Raw genomic sequence first — 19,791 nt, forward strand, 5'->3', positions numbered from 1 at the left:
ATGCAGAATAGTTGAAAAATGTTTGTATTTTTATACCCCATGCCAATTTCTCTAGAAGTTAGAAACAAATCACGTGCTACTTACATCATCCAAATCTTCCTCTGGTGTTGCTGGTGTCCTGTCTGTTTTATCTGTGTTATATGAAGTTACAGATGATGTTTCTGAATCTATGGATTCTTCATCAAATCCAAAAAATGTCTCCACAACATGCCTCTGAAAAGTTAGTTTTTCTTAGTTACTAGCAAAACAGAAAACCCCAGTAACCCGGTAAACAGCAGCCAAGGTCTTCTCTGACCATTGTTTTAGTATTCAGGAAGAAAACGGTTCCTGTGTAAACTCTTGTCCTATGAATTCTGTTGGATTAGTTAACTTTCCAGCATCATTTGCCTAAGTAGATTCAAGAACTAAACTGCACGTAGCACTGGGTAATTGCCAGTATAATAAGGCTTTAACACAAACATCAAAGCTAATTATCAAAATCATACAGATCTTGAATACTTCAAGATTCACAGTGGAGGACTACAGTATCTATATAGAAGAAAGTAACCCAACAGACTGTAACATATATGATGTGGAACCAAAAAAAAAAAACTCCAAAGAATTATATGTGGAATTAACTTTGATATTCATACTGCCATACTGCTTAAAAAGAGCAAGAACACTTTATAGTATTTATTTTGCAAAATCCTACTCAAAAGTATGCATTATTCCTTTCCATTTATTTTTCCAACACCATCATTCTGTTTTTTTTCAAAAGTTTGCTCCAATGGAAAAAAAAAAAAAAAAGTACAAAACCCAGCGTTTTAAAGTTTTTCAATTTAAAAAACTATGTAGAATGTAATGAATGCCTGTAGACAACTAGAGAAAATTTGTAGCCAAAGGAAGTGAATAATACAATATTAGTACTAAGAAATATGACATTTTACATAAAATATCACAACTGCAATAATCCTTCCACCATTTCCATCAATTTCCTAATACATACTTGGAAAGCAGAAAATTTCTATAGAAAACGTTGCTGTCCAAAAAATAAATAAATAAATAAATAAATAAAAATAAAAAATAAAAATACTGATTTAACATTTAACTGAGAATTAGTTTTCTCCAGCATTGCTCCTTCCAAAATACCATTAAGAAATATTAACTATTATTAATCAATAGAAGTCTAACTTTCTACACTACACAAGTGTTCTGGTGACCCACAGAAATTCAAAGAACCAAGGAAATTAAGAAAAAGATACAGGTTACTGGAAAAATTAAGTCAGGTTACGAAGCATTGTAGACAGAGAGGCTGGTGGAGAGAAGTGGCTCTAAGAAGATGAAGGAAAAAAAAGTCTGCCTACCTGTCTCTATATTTTTTGGCCCTTCTTGATGCTGAATCACAGATTCTGATGTCAGTTTTTTTTGTTTGTTTTTACTGTTTTTGATGTTGTTGTTTTTTAACTATAAACTACAGGTTATACTTAAGTTAATAGCCCTATAGCCCTGTTCATTAAATATGCCTAAAGGATGAAAAATAATAATTAAAAAAAAGATTAGTTGTTACTACTTCTGAACATCAGACATTTTACATATCAGCATGGCCAAACTGGCTAACTGAGTGGAATCGTGAGCTGTCATTTTCTTTCAAGGTACTGAAAGGCTTTATTTTTATCTATATTGCTCTATCTCATTATGAATTCTGAATATTTACTTTTCACTGAAGTCTTCTAGACTTTATCAATTCTTCCTTATAGGTATGAAAAATACTATCTCCACTTTTGCATAAAGTCCCATAATGTATGGTATGTTCTTTTGGCTTAACTAATCAACAGCCAAAATTCCCTAGCTTGAACAAAGTTGTATCATAAAATCAAGGGCTGAGTTGGTGCACTGCATTTACAGCCTGCAGCCCTGGCCCACTCTGGTCCAGGTCACCAGGTTACCAAGGTCCTCTAAGTCCCACCTTGCTGAACAGCTCCACAGTTCTTTCACGGTACAGCTAATCCCACTCAAGCTACTGAAGACAGCTTCAAGGCCCTGTCCTAAGACGTTTAATTGCTTTACTTAACATGAGTCCTTCACATAATAATTTAAAAAATTCATTCAGATTGCATTTTTAAATGAACTGGATTTACTAAAAGCACCTGAAATGATATTATGCACTCAGAAAAATAAATAAAATAAATAAATAAATAAATAAATATCACATATTTTTCAAATTGTATAAGGTTCTACATCCATCCATGGATATTCAGATAAATATGATGTTGCTTGCACAGATGGCAGAAAGCTTTTATCAATCTTTAAAAGCCAACCTTACTTTTGCAAGCTACTAGGCCACTAGCATTACTATCAGGCATATTCAAAAGAAAAGAAAAGCAGTGCAGTTTCAGTACTAAAACCATGTAAAGGCACATTTCTGTTCTCTCAGTCATTTCAGAATCACTGCCTCCCCAGCACTGTAAGCCTAGCAGAACTGTCTTAGGTGCTTAAGACAAACACTTCCCTGGGATAATTCAATTATTTCTTCCAACATTCGCATTCTACACCAGTTTGTTCACCATTCTGCCCTGATCAACAAAACAAAGGACACAGGAAATAGATTTAAGTTGTATTCTAGAAATATAAGGACTTATCCAGAAAAATAATTTGTTCTCTCACATTCAAATTACAAAAATTTCAGACCCTTCTCTCATCAGCACAAAGGTTTACCAAGAAAACTGAGGTGAACAAAAACTAGACCTTCAGAGATCCAAGCCCATCAAGTTTTCCTCCCACACTGGACACTGGCTACAGGCTACAATCATCTAACAGTAGTACTACAGGTAGATACTGGGAATTGAAAATAAGGCTAAATAGACTGCATTTAAGTTATAAGGAAGGCCACAAGACTGCTTTATGACTCCAGACCAGTGAAGAGATATAGTTTCATAAAAATGAAAGCATATTATATGGAGGTAAAGACGATGAGAGACGGCAAACAAAACCCAAGAGACTCCCACCAAGACTGCATCTGAATTTTTCAGTGTGGATAATTTTTACTCAAAGATGCTGAGAATAAACCCAAAACAAAGCTGCATTCAGACATTTATTCCAAAGCTTTGGAGGAACCTAGCCAAGGACAAGCAATTCAGAGTGCAGAATGGCTGACCCTGCTCATGCCTAAAACTTCAAGGTTGCTCATCCTCATGAAAATGATTCAGCAATGTTCAAACAAAGCCTGCAATGAGATATAGACTTGAGGGCTGACAAAGAGAGTAACACTCAAGCCTTGATCTTAAAAAGATCTGGTAGAAGGGACTTCAAAAGATGGACAGCAAAACTCCAGTGTATACAAAGCACAGATAATAACACAGATAATAGAGTACCATGAAGGTCAACAGTTTCTTAGCCAAACCCATTTGGTTTAACAAATTTTATTTTTAGGTGTTTATTGTTGTGGTTGTTTGTTTGTTTGTTTGGTGTTTTTTTGTTTGTTTGTGTTTGTTTTTGCTATATTTCAAACTACAAGCACTTTTGCAGATAACTCTTAACTTGCTTAAATATGCATCTTGCTTAAACCATACAGACACACACCTGTGCACTGTTTCAAGGAGTGAAAAAACAATAGTAAAGCAATATCTCTTTTTACTTTGCATAAATGTATACAGGTTTGCGAAGGTACCTAAATAAATGCCACCAATTTGAAAAAAAATATGCTGGCACTCAAATATTTACATTTGCATATATTAATAAATACACTTGATTATTGGATGGAAGAGAAATATGCAAGAAAATTAGTGTTTACTATGATACTAAAAAATCCCAAAGTTTAAAAGAAATTCAAAAGTCAAAACCTGTTAAATGCTATGCTATAGCAATATTTAATGCCTCCTTCCTCTACACAGAAGCTGCGTATTTATCATCTTGTGGATAAGATACTTTCCACAGAAATAGAGAATTAGCCATTGTGTGTTAATCATACATGTATGAATTTCTCCATGACATAATTACAAAATAGCTGGTTTTATTGTTGATCATCTAATATTTGAAGCAATTATCTACAAGAAGTGATTCACAGCAAAGTCAGAACAAATTAACTGATAAAGAACAGCTGTAGAGAAAAAAAAAAGAAGATGACATCTGAGTCATACAAAGTTTGTTGATTAAAAGCATAAATAAATACAGTGACTTCTAGGGAGATCCACATATAGTTTAAGAGCTGGATCACAATGGCTCTTCTAAAGTGTATGTGAGCATGTATGATACTGGATTTTTGTAATGATACACTGTTTTCATTCAAGTTTCATTCAAGCTTTTCTTAAAAGTCACATTCTCCAAACATTCTCAATCAACAAATTATTCTTTTATATTAATTTGTACATTCTATTGTTACCTCTAAATCATAACTGAGAAAATAGTCCCATCAGTTGCTAAAATTGTAATTTAAATTCTAATTTCCTCTGACTACTATTATATATTTGATAGCAAGTATTTTTCACATGAATTTGTATCAATGATTCCACGTAATTTTAAAGTAAAATTGTGCATTTGGCCTTTGTAATTCAAGTATTAAGGTTTCTACGGAAGTATAATGTTCAGTAAACATAAAAGTTTAGATTATTATAAATCAATACATAGAACATATTTCATGCATATTTCAACATAACTTCATTTCTAATGGTTTGGGTTGGATATACCTACATATAAATATTCTAATTTCTCTGTTCCTAAAGTATGAACTTTACAGTTAAATATCTCATTTTCAATAAATTAATCTAACATGATGAAAATAATCCAGGATGAATTTCCTTGTAATTCAATCAGATGAAATTATCAGTAACTTCTTACCTTCATGCTTATAAGTCATTTCTTGGCAGCCAGAAAAATACAGGCACACCAAAGCACAGAGGCAGATAAAAAAAGAAAAATATAAAACAAGAAATATGAACTCCATCACACTGGCATGCAGGCCTTCCACTGTCACGAATAGAGTTCATTTGTTAAAGTTTAAGTAAAGAAACAAATCTGCAGTCCTGCAGTTACCAAGCAAACTGGGCAATAAAGCCTTATTTTCAAATACATAACACCATCAATCATGGAATCATTGTTATTCCATTCTGTGTGTTAAAAAATAAAAAATAAAAAATACACTGTTTCCAGACTTTGTTATTTCACTAACAAAATGGCGGGGGAGACAACAATAGCAACAACAAAAAGGCAAAGAAAAAAACAAACAAAACAAAACACTAATTGAGCTTGAAAAATGAAAACAAAACAAAACAAAACAAAAACATGTCTTAAACAGCAAAAATAAGGAAGATTTACTCTGTGACTTGCATAGTCACATAGTGGGATGGGGTTATAAGCCCCATCCCACTATGCTGCTCCTTTCCTCATGGGCGACCTGAGCTCATTGCCAGTGCTCGTCCATGGATCTGTATGTCCCTTGGTAATTAAACGAGTGCTCAGTTAAAGCTACACTAGCAACAGTAACCTAGTGCACTTACACTGCTCCAGAAATAACATAGATATCTAATTGCAAGAAGAAATAATTAAATCCCTGATACTTTCTAAAGCTTTTCAGCTGAACTAATGTTATTTAGACACAATAGGGCTATAAAAGCTATTGGATTACTTTGAAAGATCATTCCCACAAGCTGTTTTACAGACTGAGAAAGGTGGATACTGTTCTTCCTAACAGGAATCACTGCTAGGAAAACACTCATTTTAGAAATGTCCATATACTGGACATTGTTTAGTCAGAATACTGTGAAAATTAATGAAGCTGAAGTGTACCCATTCAGGAAAAGCTGCAAAAGTATGTGAGTGCAATAGAATCACAGAATGGTTTGAGGTAGAAGGGACCTTAAAGACCACCCAGTTCCAACCCCCTGCTATGGGCAAGGACACCTCCCATCAGACCAGGTTGCTCCATCCAACCTGGACTTCAATACTTCTAGGGATGGGGCATCCACATCTTCTCTGGGCAACCTGTTCCAATGCTTCACCACCCTCATAGTGACCCTCATAGTCACCCATTCACCTGTTTACTAAAAGAAAAAATGAAACTTCCTATACCTTCTAGTGTAAGCTTATCTGACTGCATTCATGAAACTTAGTTCCCATCAGTTATTTCCTTTTTCACTTTGTCAAAGAAAGTGGGGCACTGATCTGGAAATAGATCCAACTCCAACAGCCAAACTTGATAATTAACTAGTGTTAAAGATAATTTTACACTTAACAAAACTTAGAAAAGCAAAGCCAAAGATTTACATCAGTAATTTCTCCTTCTGAGTGGTTGGTTAGGACAGATACAGCCATAATTTCTTCTACTGTTATATATAGGTTATCATCTGTATGATATAAAAATCTTGTGTAGATCATAGACAGAAACACACTTGCACTGCACATGTCTCTATATAAAGCAACTCATCCTAGACAGCATTTATAGTTCATGGACAGAAACAGGCAATTTCAGGACAAAACCCATATGGCCTATTTAGATATTTACTTCCAGAGGAGAACAATCACAACATTAACACTCTGTCCAGAGTGAGATGTCTGTATCTCAGTGCTCTGAATGACATCTACCCAAGCATTTGGTTTGATGAGTTCTACCATTTTCAACTAGATTCCAGAGATGGGCTGTAAAAACAGAGAGGATGAAGATGGTACAATCCCAACAGCATATTCATATGAGCAGTCCATTCTGCATAGATTGTTTAAATAAAAAGCGCTGGAAGTTTACATAGCTTTGATGATTTTGATTTATCTTTCTGGATTTAGAACCTAACTAGAGTATTCCAAACCCTTCTGACTACCTGTTCACAAAATATAGGAGTCAAGAAAAAAAAAAAAGAGAGAAATTCCTGACCTGAGATAACCTTTTGAAAGTCCTGTTAAACTAACCTTTAAATGGGAGCTAGGTAGGCACAACTAAGACAAAGCACATTTTGCAATGAACGTTGAGAAGATTTTAAATGATATAATATATCTTTTCAATATAGCTGCCTATGTGGATTTTGAATTGGAGTCAAGCTATACTGCCTCTACATAAAAATAATGTAATAACAAAAAAATGTAAATTTATTTATCTTATAGCAATCATTAAAATAAAATAAAAAAGAAAAAATGTTTTAAAATTAAGGTATGAAATTTTAAAATGTACCTATCACACTTATACAATTATTTGACAAAGACCTTAAACAGGAGGGAGAAAGGATGGTTCTTTGAGTTGAACATTAAGGGGGGAGAGGAGAGGAAGAGAGGATGCTTTTTGTTTTGTTTTGTTTTTAGGTTTTGGAGTGTAGTTGTTCTATTTTTTGTTATAGAGAATTAGAGTGAGAAATAACAATTAGTTCGAAAACAGTAAGGCAAAAAAACAAGAACATTTACTTAGATGATTTGATATTAAGATGTAACAGGTTAGCTGTGCAAAGTTTCAAAGCATAACTTTGAAGGAAGTTACAGTTATGCCTTTACACAGATAGTCATCATAACCCAAATTACACATAACATACAAGCAAGTACACATAGCAAGTAATAGGACCCTACTGATGACTTATTGATGACTTTTTTCCTTCATTAAAGAATTAGCACATTTAAAAACTACATATCTGCACGTATATGTATGTATACATAACATAAAATGCACCCAATTTTCAACTAGATCTGCCTTTTCTCTTTTCCCAGATTGCCCCCTTCTGTCTAGCTGTTCCTCCACTTCCATTTTCTTCAGAAGTCTCTATCACTGTCCCCTCTGTAACGCACACAAGTGACTCTTTACACCCTTATACAAAAGTCATATGGAGAATTTTATACCCCCACAACCCAGGTCCATAGAGAGCCAGTCCAACTTAACAAACCTTCTCTTTTAATTGTTATGTTTTTTGTTGCTCCTCACTCTACCAACAATAGCAATTCACATTTCCCTACCCAACTGAGAAAATTATAGGATGTTCTCAAATTGCAAGTAAGTAAAGACAAGCTTTATGATAGGAATGAAGACTTGCTTCATATCACGTTAGTTCCTAAAAAATCCTCCCAAGAACCTTTAGCAAGGGGAAGGTCTTTCACCACAAGGTCTACCTCATTTTTCTAGCTTAGTCCTCAGTCAGGGTCACATCCTCAGGGTGCTCACTTGGGCTTACACAGAAGTCTAGAGGAGGACAGCCAGATCATCATGTAGAGAAATACTGGTACAGAAGAGTGATGAGCAAAGGAAGGAAGCAGCTGGCAAAAGCTCAAGCTTTTCCTCAACAGGTAACATGGATGGAAATAAGAAGCAAAACACTAGAACTCTGCTGCTCATATGCACACAATTCTTGCTGTAAACTGCAGATTACAGCATTCTTGCCACATGAAGAATAGCAATGCAATAAAGTTCAGTGGAATCAAATCCAATTCTCAAACCCTCATGTTGTACAACTCTCGTTTTGGTCAGTAAGGAAAAGAAGATGATATCACTAGGAAAAATCTCACTCAAGGAAAAATAGGTAGAGAGAAGGGGTTTAGAGTTTAGGTCAGGTGAAGTTCTGTCAACACAGGATTTTTTTAACACATAAATTAATAATTATGGGTGTTTTCAACCTATGGAAATTACCACTGTTTGTTATCAAGCCATATATATATTTTTTTTCATTTAGGAACTTTGCAGTTTAGCAAAAGATCTACACAAATTATTTAAAATATGAGGAGGGCTAATAATTAGAGAAGACTACTATAAAAATATGGTGCCAGATTAGGTACATTTTTTTTTTTTTTTTTTAATCTTGTTTTAAACTTGCTCACAATACATAAACTTCCAGACATAATACACAAAGAAAGAATAGCTAAGGTTTACTGTAAACACATTTGACCTCCATCAGCCTTACATTATATAAAAGAAGAAGGTATGTAAGATTTATGATTGCATCTGAATTTTTCTTTTTTGTATGACAAAGACACATCATTATTAGAAGCATCATTTCAAGAATTACCACCAACACAGAGAAATGAAGAGGAGAAATATTTCAGAATGCAGCCATTACAGAGCACAGAACAATAAAAAAGCACCACCTGGAGGTCATCAGGAGTATACTATGAAGAACACATCAACACAAAACAAAAAACATACTAAAAGCATGCATCTTAAACTGTGATATACTTGATAATAATCTCTCTTCATTTCCATTTTCTCCCTCTTACCCATTCTCCTCCCCTTACATGCTCCAGGCTGCTCATGCTCAACTTCACAAAAAATAAGCATATTGCAATAAACACTGAAGGTACATTCTGAAACAAAACTTTTCTAAATTCTATTTTTTTCTCTTTGCACTTTAGAACAAAACAGTTACAAGAGAAAAAGTTATATCTTTTTTTTTTTTCTATTTATATATCTACATAAATATCATTTCAATAACAGCCCTAGCATGAGTTAAAGTTTCAATGAAATTAAACAGTACCTTTGTGCAAGTGCTTTAAAGGAGTATCTTGTCTTTAAAAAGGACTGAGAATTTGCCCTCTAAAATATTGGTTGTTTCAAGTCATTATATCATTTAGGCCTCAAGACTTAGAATTAGGCCACAATGGCTAAAACTGCAATTATTTTGTGTATTAGAAACAAATCTGTGTGCAGTACAAAACTCCTTAAGCAGCTCCTATATTATCCAAAATAAACCGAAAACCTTAATAGGCTCTTACTAGAGAAAACAGAAGAATTACATGAAATGTTATCATTATAAATGATAACAATTAAATAGAGTTCTAATTTCAGTAAGTATTTGAAACTACTTTTGTTCACAACAATCAAAATGCACAGAAAATTAAGATTTGCTCACCTTTGGAGGCTTCAGACTTTTCCTCCTCTGTTTTTTAGACCGTAACAACCTTTCCCTTTCCTAGAAGGAAAGATAACATTTTAGTAAAGATTTCTTTTGAAATATATATTTAGATATGTTTAACACAAAGAAATATTACAAAATTCTTAAAGATAAAACTAACACAATGTCTTTATTTTTTGAATAACACTATGTTGGTGTAACACCACATCATACTGCAGTTTTATCTCTTTAAGCAAACAAACATTCTGCCACATGCTTTACACGCTTGATTGGAAGTTGGCAAGAAGAGGCTTTTTTAAATATTGGGCACAGATTTCTGACAGTTCTTTTGACTCTTTTACCAAGAAGCTCACTATGGAAACAGAATTAACGTTCTCAGTCCAGTGTTCAGCCATCCTGAAGAAGCAGTTTGGTAGCTAAAAAATGAATCCAGTGTTAGTAATCATATTAGGCATCCTCTGACATACAGTTTGATAGTGCTACATGTGACTTATCCTTGTATGGCAAAAGTCTAAAATCCAAAGGTATTCTCTTATTAAGGGAAATTAGCCCTACTTTTAACTTAGTACATGTTAAGCATATTAATTTTACTAAGCATATGCTTAGTAATATTAAGCATATTCAGAATAGCCCATGTCTTTTTTCTAATGTGGCCTTGGAATAAGATCGCAATTAACTAAGTCATAATACAGCTACAATTGGAACAACGCTGGGTTGAGAAACATTAAAGTGCAAGACTATTGTCTTGAATTCCAAAGAAGAGGAGAAAGACAAGGTAAGAAATGCAAAGGAGGGCATAAATTAATAATAATAATAATAATAATAATAATAATAATAATAATAATAATAATAATAATAATAATAATAATAATAATAATAATAATAATAATAAAAAATAATAATAAAGTGGGTGATTTATCTCCTTGCCTTTTTCCCAATTCTTTTGTTAGCTCTGCATCTTTGTTTGCAACACCTCTATTTTTAAAGGAGTGATAGCAATAGCAAGTGCATCTCCAGCAGTTATTGCTCACTGTATGGTATTTTTCTATTCGGAGTTACATTTTATGCATTCAGTTCAGAAGCTGGACAAATAAGAAGCACCCAGTAGAAATCACAATAAAATAAATCATCTTTATCAGCACATTGTCCCAAGAAAGAAGTATTGGAAAGTAAGAAATAATACAGAAAAGCACAACACTTACTATTGCGCCTTTAATACATCTGGCTTTTGAAATAAGGAAAAGTAACAACTGCTGAGGTAGACTGAAACAGATATTCCATGGTGTAGGAAAACATAATATATAAAGACAAACCTGAAACCACACAGCTGAATTTCAGACATTGTAGGAGAAGAATGTTCCCTCCTCAGGGATCTGGTTAAAGCACAGTCCCTGCTTTAACCTAGGTCTCCTGCATCCAAAGCATTATTCAAATAATTGGGGAAACTAGCTGGTCTTCTCACTGTCTTTCCTTTTCTTTCCTCTCACTCCACTGAAGAATGAACAAATACTTCCTAAACCCCTCACTCCTTACTGTTACTAATTTTGTTTGTAAGAAGACTGCTCAATTTACTTTCTGTCTCAATCATACATCAAACTACCAGAGCAATACTAATGCCAATTAAAAAACAAACAAACAAACAAACAAACAAACAAACAAAAAACATAAAATAAAAAACAAATATTAAATCACTAGCATGTTTTGCAAGTATCTGAGTTTATCTTGACAGCTTTCCTGTTAAGACCTGACCAGGAAACCCTGTCATCAGAGAACTCAAGTTGATGGGGATTCAAGAGCATCAAAGATACTCTTCAAAGGACAAGGTAAATCGATTCAGATAACACTATTGCCTAAGACTATCATTCTTTTGTCTGTGTATCACATTGGTCTCAGCTGGAGTTAAGCTGATGACTTTTATATTAATCAAGTGGGGCATGTGGGTCATTTTTAATATTTATGATACATTTGTATTCTCCTGAGGTGTGATTTGAACCAGAAATAATAGCTGAAAAGCACAATGGAAGTGCAGAGTTCCACTGCATTCATATTGCAGGTGAAGCATCAATTAGTTTGTACCACCAATCGAAGCAGTAACATAGTTAATGATTTAACTTGTTTTTGCCTGTGAAAATGCATCTGTAAATAGGAGACAAAGCAACAATGAAACCATATTTTAAAATGCTTATTAATTTTATTTTCATACTAAAAATTATTTAATACTAGTTGAACCGTTAGGATAGGATACATTTCTTCAAATTACTGGCTGAGATGGAGTGGGTAGAGTTCTTTCATATCCACTTCAAGCAGAAATATAAATGGAGTTATATGTGCATATATTGGGAATTTAATGTAGTGACACAGACCTTGCCTGTAAAGTTGTATTAGGAAGGTAAAGCAGCAACCCTTTGTGAATCAGACCTTCCATTAGTGTCTGGCAAACATCCTACTGCTTGCAACACTGTGACACTGGAGAATGCACACAGACATTGGCACTAATTACAGAGAGAAATCCTGGGTCAAAATCTGAAGGGAACTGTCAAGACAATATTCCAGACTGAGCAATAACATATATTATTATTTTTTTTAAAATGTATCTTCTGTTTTTATTTTCAATATTCTAATCGATTGCTTAATCACAGATTTAAGATCACAGAGTGATCTTAAATTTGTTTCATCATCATGTAGCTTTAGTAGTACCAATCTGAGATCCTCTAGAACAGTGAGCCTGAGTTCCAGGTGCTGCTCCAGAAGGGCATGGATCTCTCAGAGATGATAAATAATTTCTTCCAGCACCAGAATTGTGTATCTTAATGTCCAAAACACATCTAGAACAACTAAAGTGAGTCCCAAACAATGCAAAAATCTCTAAGCATCATCTTAAGTAGTTTTCACGGAGCAAAACAGCTGTGCCAAATACCAAAATACACTGCTACCATTAGTTAAATTAGTCATGCAAATTTCTCTCTATGTGCTATAAATATAGCTAGTGTAGGCAGTTTATTTAGGTGAAATGAATGCCATTCTGCATGTTCCTTTTTTTTTCAAGAGAACTTCTAGATCAAGGGAGAGGTTGGGTTTACAGTAAGGTCTATATCCAACATGTTTCAGTCATTAAGTTTTGGAAAGTTTCCTTTCCTCCAGGTTCCTCAGCTGTTGACAGCCAGTTTTGTAAGTAAGATGAATGGACTGATGCACCTCTTTCCACAAGCAACCCATAACTGGTGAGTGCTTTAAGATCCAGAGATTTATGCACATTTCAAAGGAATTCATTCACTATTTGGGAAATAACAAAAACCCTTCAATGCTGAAGAACTATTTCTATGCCACTACTGCAACTGGAGTTAAAATATTGCTCTCAAATCTTCAGTTTGCCTATAGATGTGTATGCATGCATATATGTGTACCAGATGTGAGAAGTATTACCACTGTGAGATCATCAATAACGTGCTGTTTTTCTTTGACTTGCAGTCTAAGAAATTCAATTTCTTGTTCCTCCCGTGTGCTACTAAGATCATTTAAAGATGTGTGCCTCTTCAGTGCTGGTTGTGCAGATAACTTCTCTTTCTACAAAATTAAAATGAAATCTGTTATTAACAAGAATGTTTTAAAGGGTCTTCCCATAACAGTAAGAACATCCTCACATATGATGTAGCAATCAAGAATTCTGCATACTCATCACTGCATCCCACACCACAACATAAGGCCTCTTTTACCAACAAAATATTGTACATTCTGTGTGCCTTAGGGTTAGTACTTCACATAAGGTATTTTAGGGCAGCATCAAAGACCCATCAGGACAAAATTAGAGACAAGCAAACTCAACATTCTATAATGGTAGAGCTATTGGCACATGCATTTAAATTCAGTTTTGACTTTTAGTCAAAAAAGCAGCATTACTGAAGCTGATTTTGTCATAAATTTTTACAGGCTCCAAACACATTTTTAACAATTTGTGATCTGTTTCCTTAATCAGTGTGAATTGATACAACACAAAGACACAAAGGATATGTCACTATGAATTTAGAATAGGAATATTCACGTGCATTGGCTGAATTTGACAGATATACCATCCTGTGGTTGAGACTCTGAAATGTCTGTACCAAAGCAAAAGCCTCACAAACACTTCCACCTTGAAGCAACTGTGTTCTCTTAACATGACAGTAGATATGATTACTTACCAATTCTATATTTTCCCTGGACAGATTTTTTATTTTTTCTTCCATTCTCTGAATGCACTGCATCATATCATCATTTTTTTTGCTCATCCTCTTATTTTTTTCAACCAAAGGCTTCAGCTGACTTTCTGTCTCTCGAGAACGTTTCAGCTGTAAATGGCAAAGGAACAAAGTAAGCTGTGCTTTAGTTCGTAGTTGTAGGAAAGAAGAAATTTGTGGGTTTTCTCTTGCCTTTATCCTTCATTCAGAAAGTTTAGTTCTTTTGTTAATTGACATCTGATAGGCTATTGCTAAACTAAGAACTAAAGGAGTCCAAGCAAAAAAAGAAATAGCTCTGGTCCTTATATTGCTCCTGGAAAATGCTTATGATTATCTGAAAAATTGATTTCTTGATAAACTAATCTTGTTACATATAAACTTACTGTGATCAACTGTGTCTAGGGTAGCAATCTTTCAACAACTCAACTATCCCCTGGTAAACTTTTCCTCCTTTACTTTTAAAAAAACATATACTTAATGTGTAATTAGAGCAATGAGAGAGTCAGCCAGAGGGCACAGATTCAATCTCAGCATTCTGCTGACATTTCCAAGCTGCTCAATTTTGCTCCTGTGGTCTTACGATGTTAGACAATTATGTGAAGCAAATTACTGCCCTTTCTTGTATTTGTGTGCATTCAATATTCCGCTACTTTTATTTCTTTAATCCTTGTGTCATTTTCTATATTTTTTCCCAATAAAAGATTTTTCAATTTTCTGAGTTTTAACCAGAAATGAGAAAAAGATAATCTCTCCTGAGCTAATTTCTATGAATATTTGGTTTTCTGTTTCGTTCTCAGAATAAAATGATTTTTACAGTACTTAATCACAAGAGCTTACTGATATTACTGGGTTTATGTAGTATTGTCTTGAAATATGACAAAACCTCTTCCATATGATTTCCAAAATGCATTTCTGAAACCTCAGCATTTGACTGAGTCATACATGCCTTCCATTTAGAGGGACACTGCAGTAAAGGTGTTGCAGTACTTTAGCATTCTTCAGGGATGTTTTGAATGACTTATGTCCACAGAAGGGATTAGGAGGCTGAATAATCTTGTCTTTATATAATGCAACCTTGAAAGAAAGCATGATGTTCTTGTGAGTACAGAGTAGAGAAAAGTAACTGTACTGGTAAAAGTGGAAGAAAAAGAAAATGAAAAACCACACCACTCAGCATCTAGGCAAAGCAGTGAAAACAGATAATAGTACCCAGGTTAAAAAGCATGCTCTCCCAATAAAATAAAATAATTAACGAGGAATCAATTTTGTCATATGAAAAGGCAGTTTAGACTATATAGCTATTTAAAATGGAATAGATTTTTTTTTTTTTTTTATAAATTATTATGTTCTCAATTAATCCAGTTTTACTCTAGTATGGTTCAATTAACTTTGCTAGTCTAGATTCAGCCAAGATTTTGGACAAGAAAATTTCAAAAATTAGTTTTGATAATCATCAATATATTGCAACTAAATTTAGTTCTTTCGTCATAAAGCAAAGCCCTCAAATCTCAACAGGAAAAACTAAGTATGTCAAAGAAACTATGAAGATGTCAGTGCTCCACTCAATTTATTGTATTGAAATTCTACCCTCACCATAAATAATAGCATTGCTTTACAGTCAGATACACAGGTTGCATGAGGGCAAAATTCCACCTGATTAGAATGAGAAATCCTTTCTACTGCCGCTGGGAATAGAGCATTATAACAGGACATGTATAGAACTTATTGTTAAAACTCACTTTCCGTTGCAGTCAATGGGAGTTTTACCATTAATCTCATTACAAGCAATTAAGAAGAAATGCAGGCTAATAAAATTCATTCTTAAATTACTGTCATATCCATTCTTTTATGAGTTACTATCATTCTCCTAGGACAATTTCACCTACTTAAGAGATTACCCTTGAGAAAGGGGATGGCAGATTACTCATCTCCAGTACATGAAAGCTTTTTAACTCTTAGCTAGCATAAGCATGTCACAAAACTAATGTCAATTTTGTCTATTTCAAAGATTAATATAGTAATTTGAGTGCGTGGATTATGCATGTTTTACACAACATTATTACACAGTGCCACAGGCAAGCTACCAGTCTATTTGGTTACAATGGCCCCAAAATAAAATTATAAAGCTTTCTTACTCTGGAACAAAAGGGATTCCATCCATGTCTATGGTGACAAAGTGAATATCCATAGAAATGTCTCTTACCTTTAGATATAATTGATTGTGGCCAAGCAGGACTAATTTGTAAATTATTTATAACAGTGACTTTCCGGAATTAATTCATTTACCATAAAGATGCCCTCCCAGTCACCATCTGTGTTGTTACTAATTAATTTACCAGTTCATTTCTTTCATCCGCTAAGAGAGTATTTCTGTCTTCCAGCTTCCTTATTACAGCATTCAGTTCAGCGATTTTCAGCTGAAATCTCCGCACATCTCGTTCATCCAAATGCTGCTCCTTTATGTCAAAAACATACAGACATATAAAATTACCTTTTAAAATATACTTTACTATCCATAAATGTAATATCATGGTTTAGCAAGTATACTGTGTAAATCTAAAATCAACTATTACATCAATGTCTGGAAAGCATATTTTAATTAAAAGAAAAACTAAACAATAACATACTGTGGAAGTGCTATGTGATATCTTACATTTAAAAGGGTCTACTTGCCAAATGTATGTAAAGATTTCAAAGGTTGTTTTTTTTAATTTAAAAAAAGTGGATATAAATAATATTTCATATATTACTGGTAACTTCTCACAAGATTTCTTATTATCAGCTAGAATAAATCCAATGCATAGCACATGGATTAAAATCACATGCAGCTTTTGAAAACTATAGTTTCTATTTTATAATTCTAAAATTATGAAATAAACAAACAACTCTATGAAAATAATGGGATTCTAGATAAAGAAAGTTTCTTTTCAGTCACAGAAAACTAGTTAGTTCATAGATGAAGCTCACTTTTAGCTCACAAGCTAAAAGCTCTGTATCCACCTGTTTTTCAACATTTTTTGAAATTGAACAGGTCTAAGAAATTTCTAACCATCAGCAAAACACCACAATGCAGTGCAAGGCTGATTATCATGAATTAGTCCTTCTAGTAGTCCTTAAAAGTAGCCACAAAAACAATGTGAATACACAGGCAGTAATTGTCCCATGCTTCCCTTTTGAAGGGAATACAATTTTCTTACCGGGCTTCCCATCAGCTCAGTGATATCCCCCACTCCTGCAGGAAGCTCTCTCTTAGGGCTACTGTGGTATCGTTCTGCCTCCTTTACTTGGACAAGCTGTTCGTCCAAAGCTTCTTTCTGAAGGAGGAGTTTCTGTGTATGGCCTGCCTGGACACCAAGGTCTTTCTCCAGAGCCAGAATCACTCTGTCTTTGCCTTTTATTTCATCCATCTGGAAAGACAAAAAAGCAAGAAGGAAGTTTCTATAATCCCCAAGTGTTTACTGCATTTACCACAAAATTGCAAAAACGAAGTTCTGTTTCTCTCAGATTTATACCAGCAGCCAAACTTGGGTTGCTAAAAGGAAGATATCTCTTCTCTGAAGTCTTTTTCCCTTCCCTTAAAAGAGTTTCAGCCTTCACTTGATCATGAGTTTGCTGAGTGCAGTCTCAAATCAAGTAACAAACAAAAATAGATGCAAACACACACTGAAACAGAAAAAAAAGCCACTGAAATTGTCTCTATTTTATCTGACTATACACACTATACACTTCTATTAGCTGAAGAGAAATCTCCCTTCACTATGTCCCAGAGAAGACACACAAGGCTAGTATGAGGTAAGACAAGAAGACTCCTTAAAACTCACCTAAGCTATATTTTGAAGTTTGAGCAATAAAAATTTGCTGACTTCCCTCTTTATTAGTGAAAAATCACACAAGGTGAATCTCTTCACAGTCGTTTTAAAATTAGTAGCATACACACACACACATTTCAACATCAATTCTTAAGCATACCTAAGCATTTTGTGTGCCTTTGCTCTAAGATTCAAAGGAGGCCTAGTCTTTGTATAGAAGGAAAAAAGCAAATGCATGCCGAGCATTAGAATAAATGGTAGGGAGAACTACTTTTTAAACACCATCTATGGTTACTGAACTGTGTTGTTCATACATCTCTATTCCAAATAAAGCATGCTGCTAGCAGGGATCTATTGCAGCTCTCATAGGATTTGTCCCTCCCAGCATCAGTGTTAAATTCAGTTTGGTACTATTCCAAATGCTAGAAGTGCGAATCTGCAGCAGTTACTATAGAAACACAACTCTTAACAAGAATATTAACCATTAATGATATATTTATTAGAACCATGTTGTACCTCCTTCAGTTTACTAAATCATTTTATTGGCCAACAAACTCATGGAAATTTGGAAGTCAGAGTATTATATTTGTATGCAAAAAATAAAAATAAAACCACGAACTTGTTAAATCATACATGTATTTTTTATTATAGTCTTACACCCATAGAAGTCCTTCAGTCAAGTTCTAACCCACTCTCCCACACCCTGGGAAAAAAAAAAAAGAGGGACTGTGCAGAGAACAGCAATGACAAAAATTAAGCAGCTGCCTCATTCACTGAATGCTGTCTGTCATGCACACTGATCTATTCGGGATCTCTTCAGAGGAAAAAATGTCATGTAACTAAATACTGTGGACAAAGTTTGGCTCTCAATAACACAGGTGTTCATACTGAAATAAGTGGAACTGCATCTATGTAACTGAGATAGAAACTTGGCCATGTGAGGCACACACTTAACAAGGAAGAACTAATGTTATGTAGGCAGCCTTGATTTTAATTACCCAATTAGTCACACATTTTGTACTCTTCATACTCTCACAACTTAAATGTTAAATGGAACAATATAAGTGTTTAAGTTGGAAATAAAAAGAAAGCAACAATTTTGGTGTAGACTGATAGATGCTGAACTGCAGCAGAATAAACCTTCTGAAACGTGTCATCAATGAAATGGTGCTCAGGTCACCCTTCACAGACACTTCCATGGATGAAGGCACACAAGCTCACACACATCACAAAGAAAGGCCATGAAAGAGCATGGTCTAGGGTGGGGTTAGGGGAAGGCAGGGAAGAAGGCAGAATTACCCTCTACTCTGCATACTGCTTTTTCTTCTACCATAAATTCTATGTGGTGAAAATTTTTGGAGAAAAAAAAAAAAAAAAAGAGTTTCAATCAAATAGAAAAATCATTGAGACATTGATAAGAATTGAAAATAGTAACACAATAGCCATTACTACATACTTTTTTTTTTTTTTTTTAATTTGGACTTATATCTTAAGTTACACAGTAGAGAATCCTTACACAAGTAAACATGCATATATACACAAATGTACAGAGTACTGTAAGAGTGCTAATTTAATTACAAGCACAAACTAGCAGGATTTTCTAAGCAATTTTACTCAAGTAACTTAAAACTAACTGATAGAGATGAACAGAGAAGCAGCAATAACACCTATGCCTTGAATTCTGTTTTGGATGCCTGGTTCACAATACATTTTTCCTTTCTTGAAGGGGACAGTTACACATATGATTTCAATGTAAATATATCAACCCAGTCACTACCTCACTTTTCTTAAATTTACCGCAATGCCTGACCCAAAGATTTACTATCTTTCTTCTCACTTGCATACTACAGAGCAAATTTGTTCATCTTCCCCATCTGCTTTCTTAGTAGAGATTCCAAATTAGGAAAAAAAGAAAAGGGAGGAGGCAGGGGGAGATGATTTTTCAGGGATGCAATATCCCTCAGCTCCAAGTGGGTGAGGTGC

The 19,791-nt window shown here is 34.2% G+C and overlaps 1 protein-coding gene across 3 annotated transcripts in view; it reads right to left on the reverse strand.

The window, feature by feature from the left end:
* JAKMIP1 (janus kinase and microtubule interacting protein 1) overlaps window positions 1-19,791 on the reverse strand; it is a 154,757-nt gene that overhangs the window by 43,263 nt on the left and 91,703 nt on the right. For all 3 annotated transcript variants that reach the window (XM_032186881.1, XM_032186879.1, XM_032186880.1), the window contains exons 5-10: window positions 17,197-17,406; window positions 16,336-16,455; window positions 13,964-14,110; window positions 13,209-13,349; window positions 9,783-9,842; window positions 85-213 (exon numbers count right to left, since the gene is read on the reverse strand). In XM_032186881.1, coding sequence (XP_032042772.1) covers window positions 85-213; window positions 9,783-9,842; window positions 13,209-13,349; window positions 13,964-14,110; window positions 16,336-16,455; window positions 17,197-17,406 — 807 coding nt within the window. The remainder of the gene's footprint in view (window positions 1-84; window positions 214-9,782; window positions 9,843-13,208; window positions 13,350-13,963; window positions 14,111-16,335; window positions 16,456-17,196; window positions 17,407-19,791) is intronic.

This window comes from Aythya fuligula, chromosome 4 (genome assembly GCF_009819795.1).
Source record: "Aythya fuligula isolate bAytFul2 chromosome 4, bAytFul2.pri, whole genome shotgun sequence".
In the NCBI taxonomy this organism is placed as follows: Eukaryota; Metazoa; Chordata; class Aves; order Anseriformes; family Anatidae; genus Aythya; species Aythya fuligula.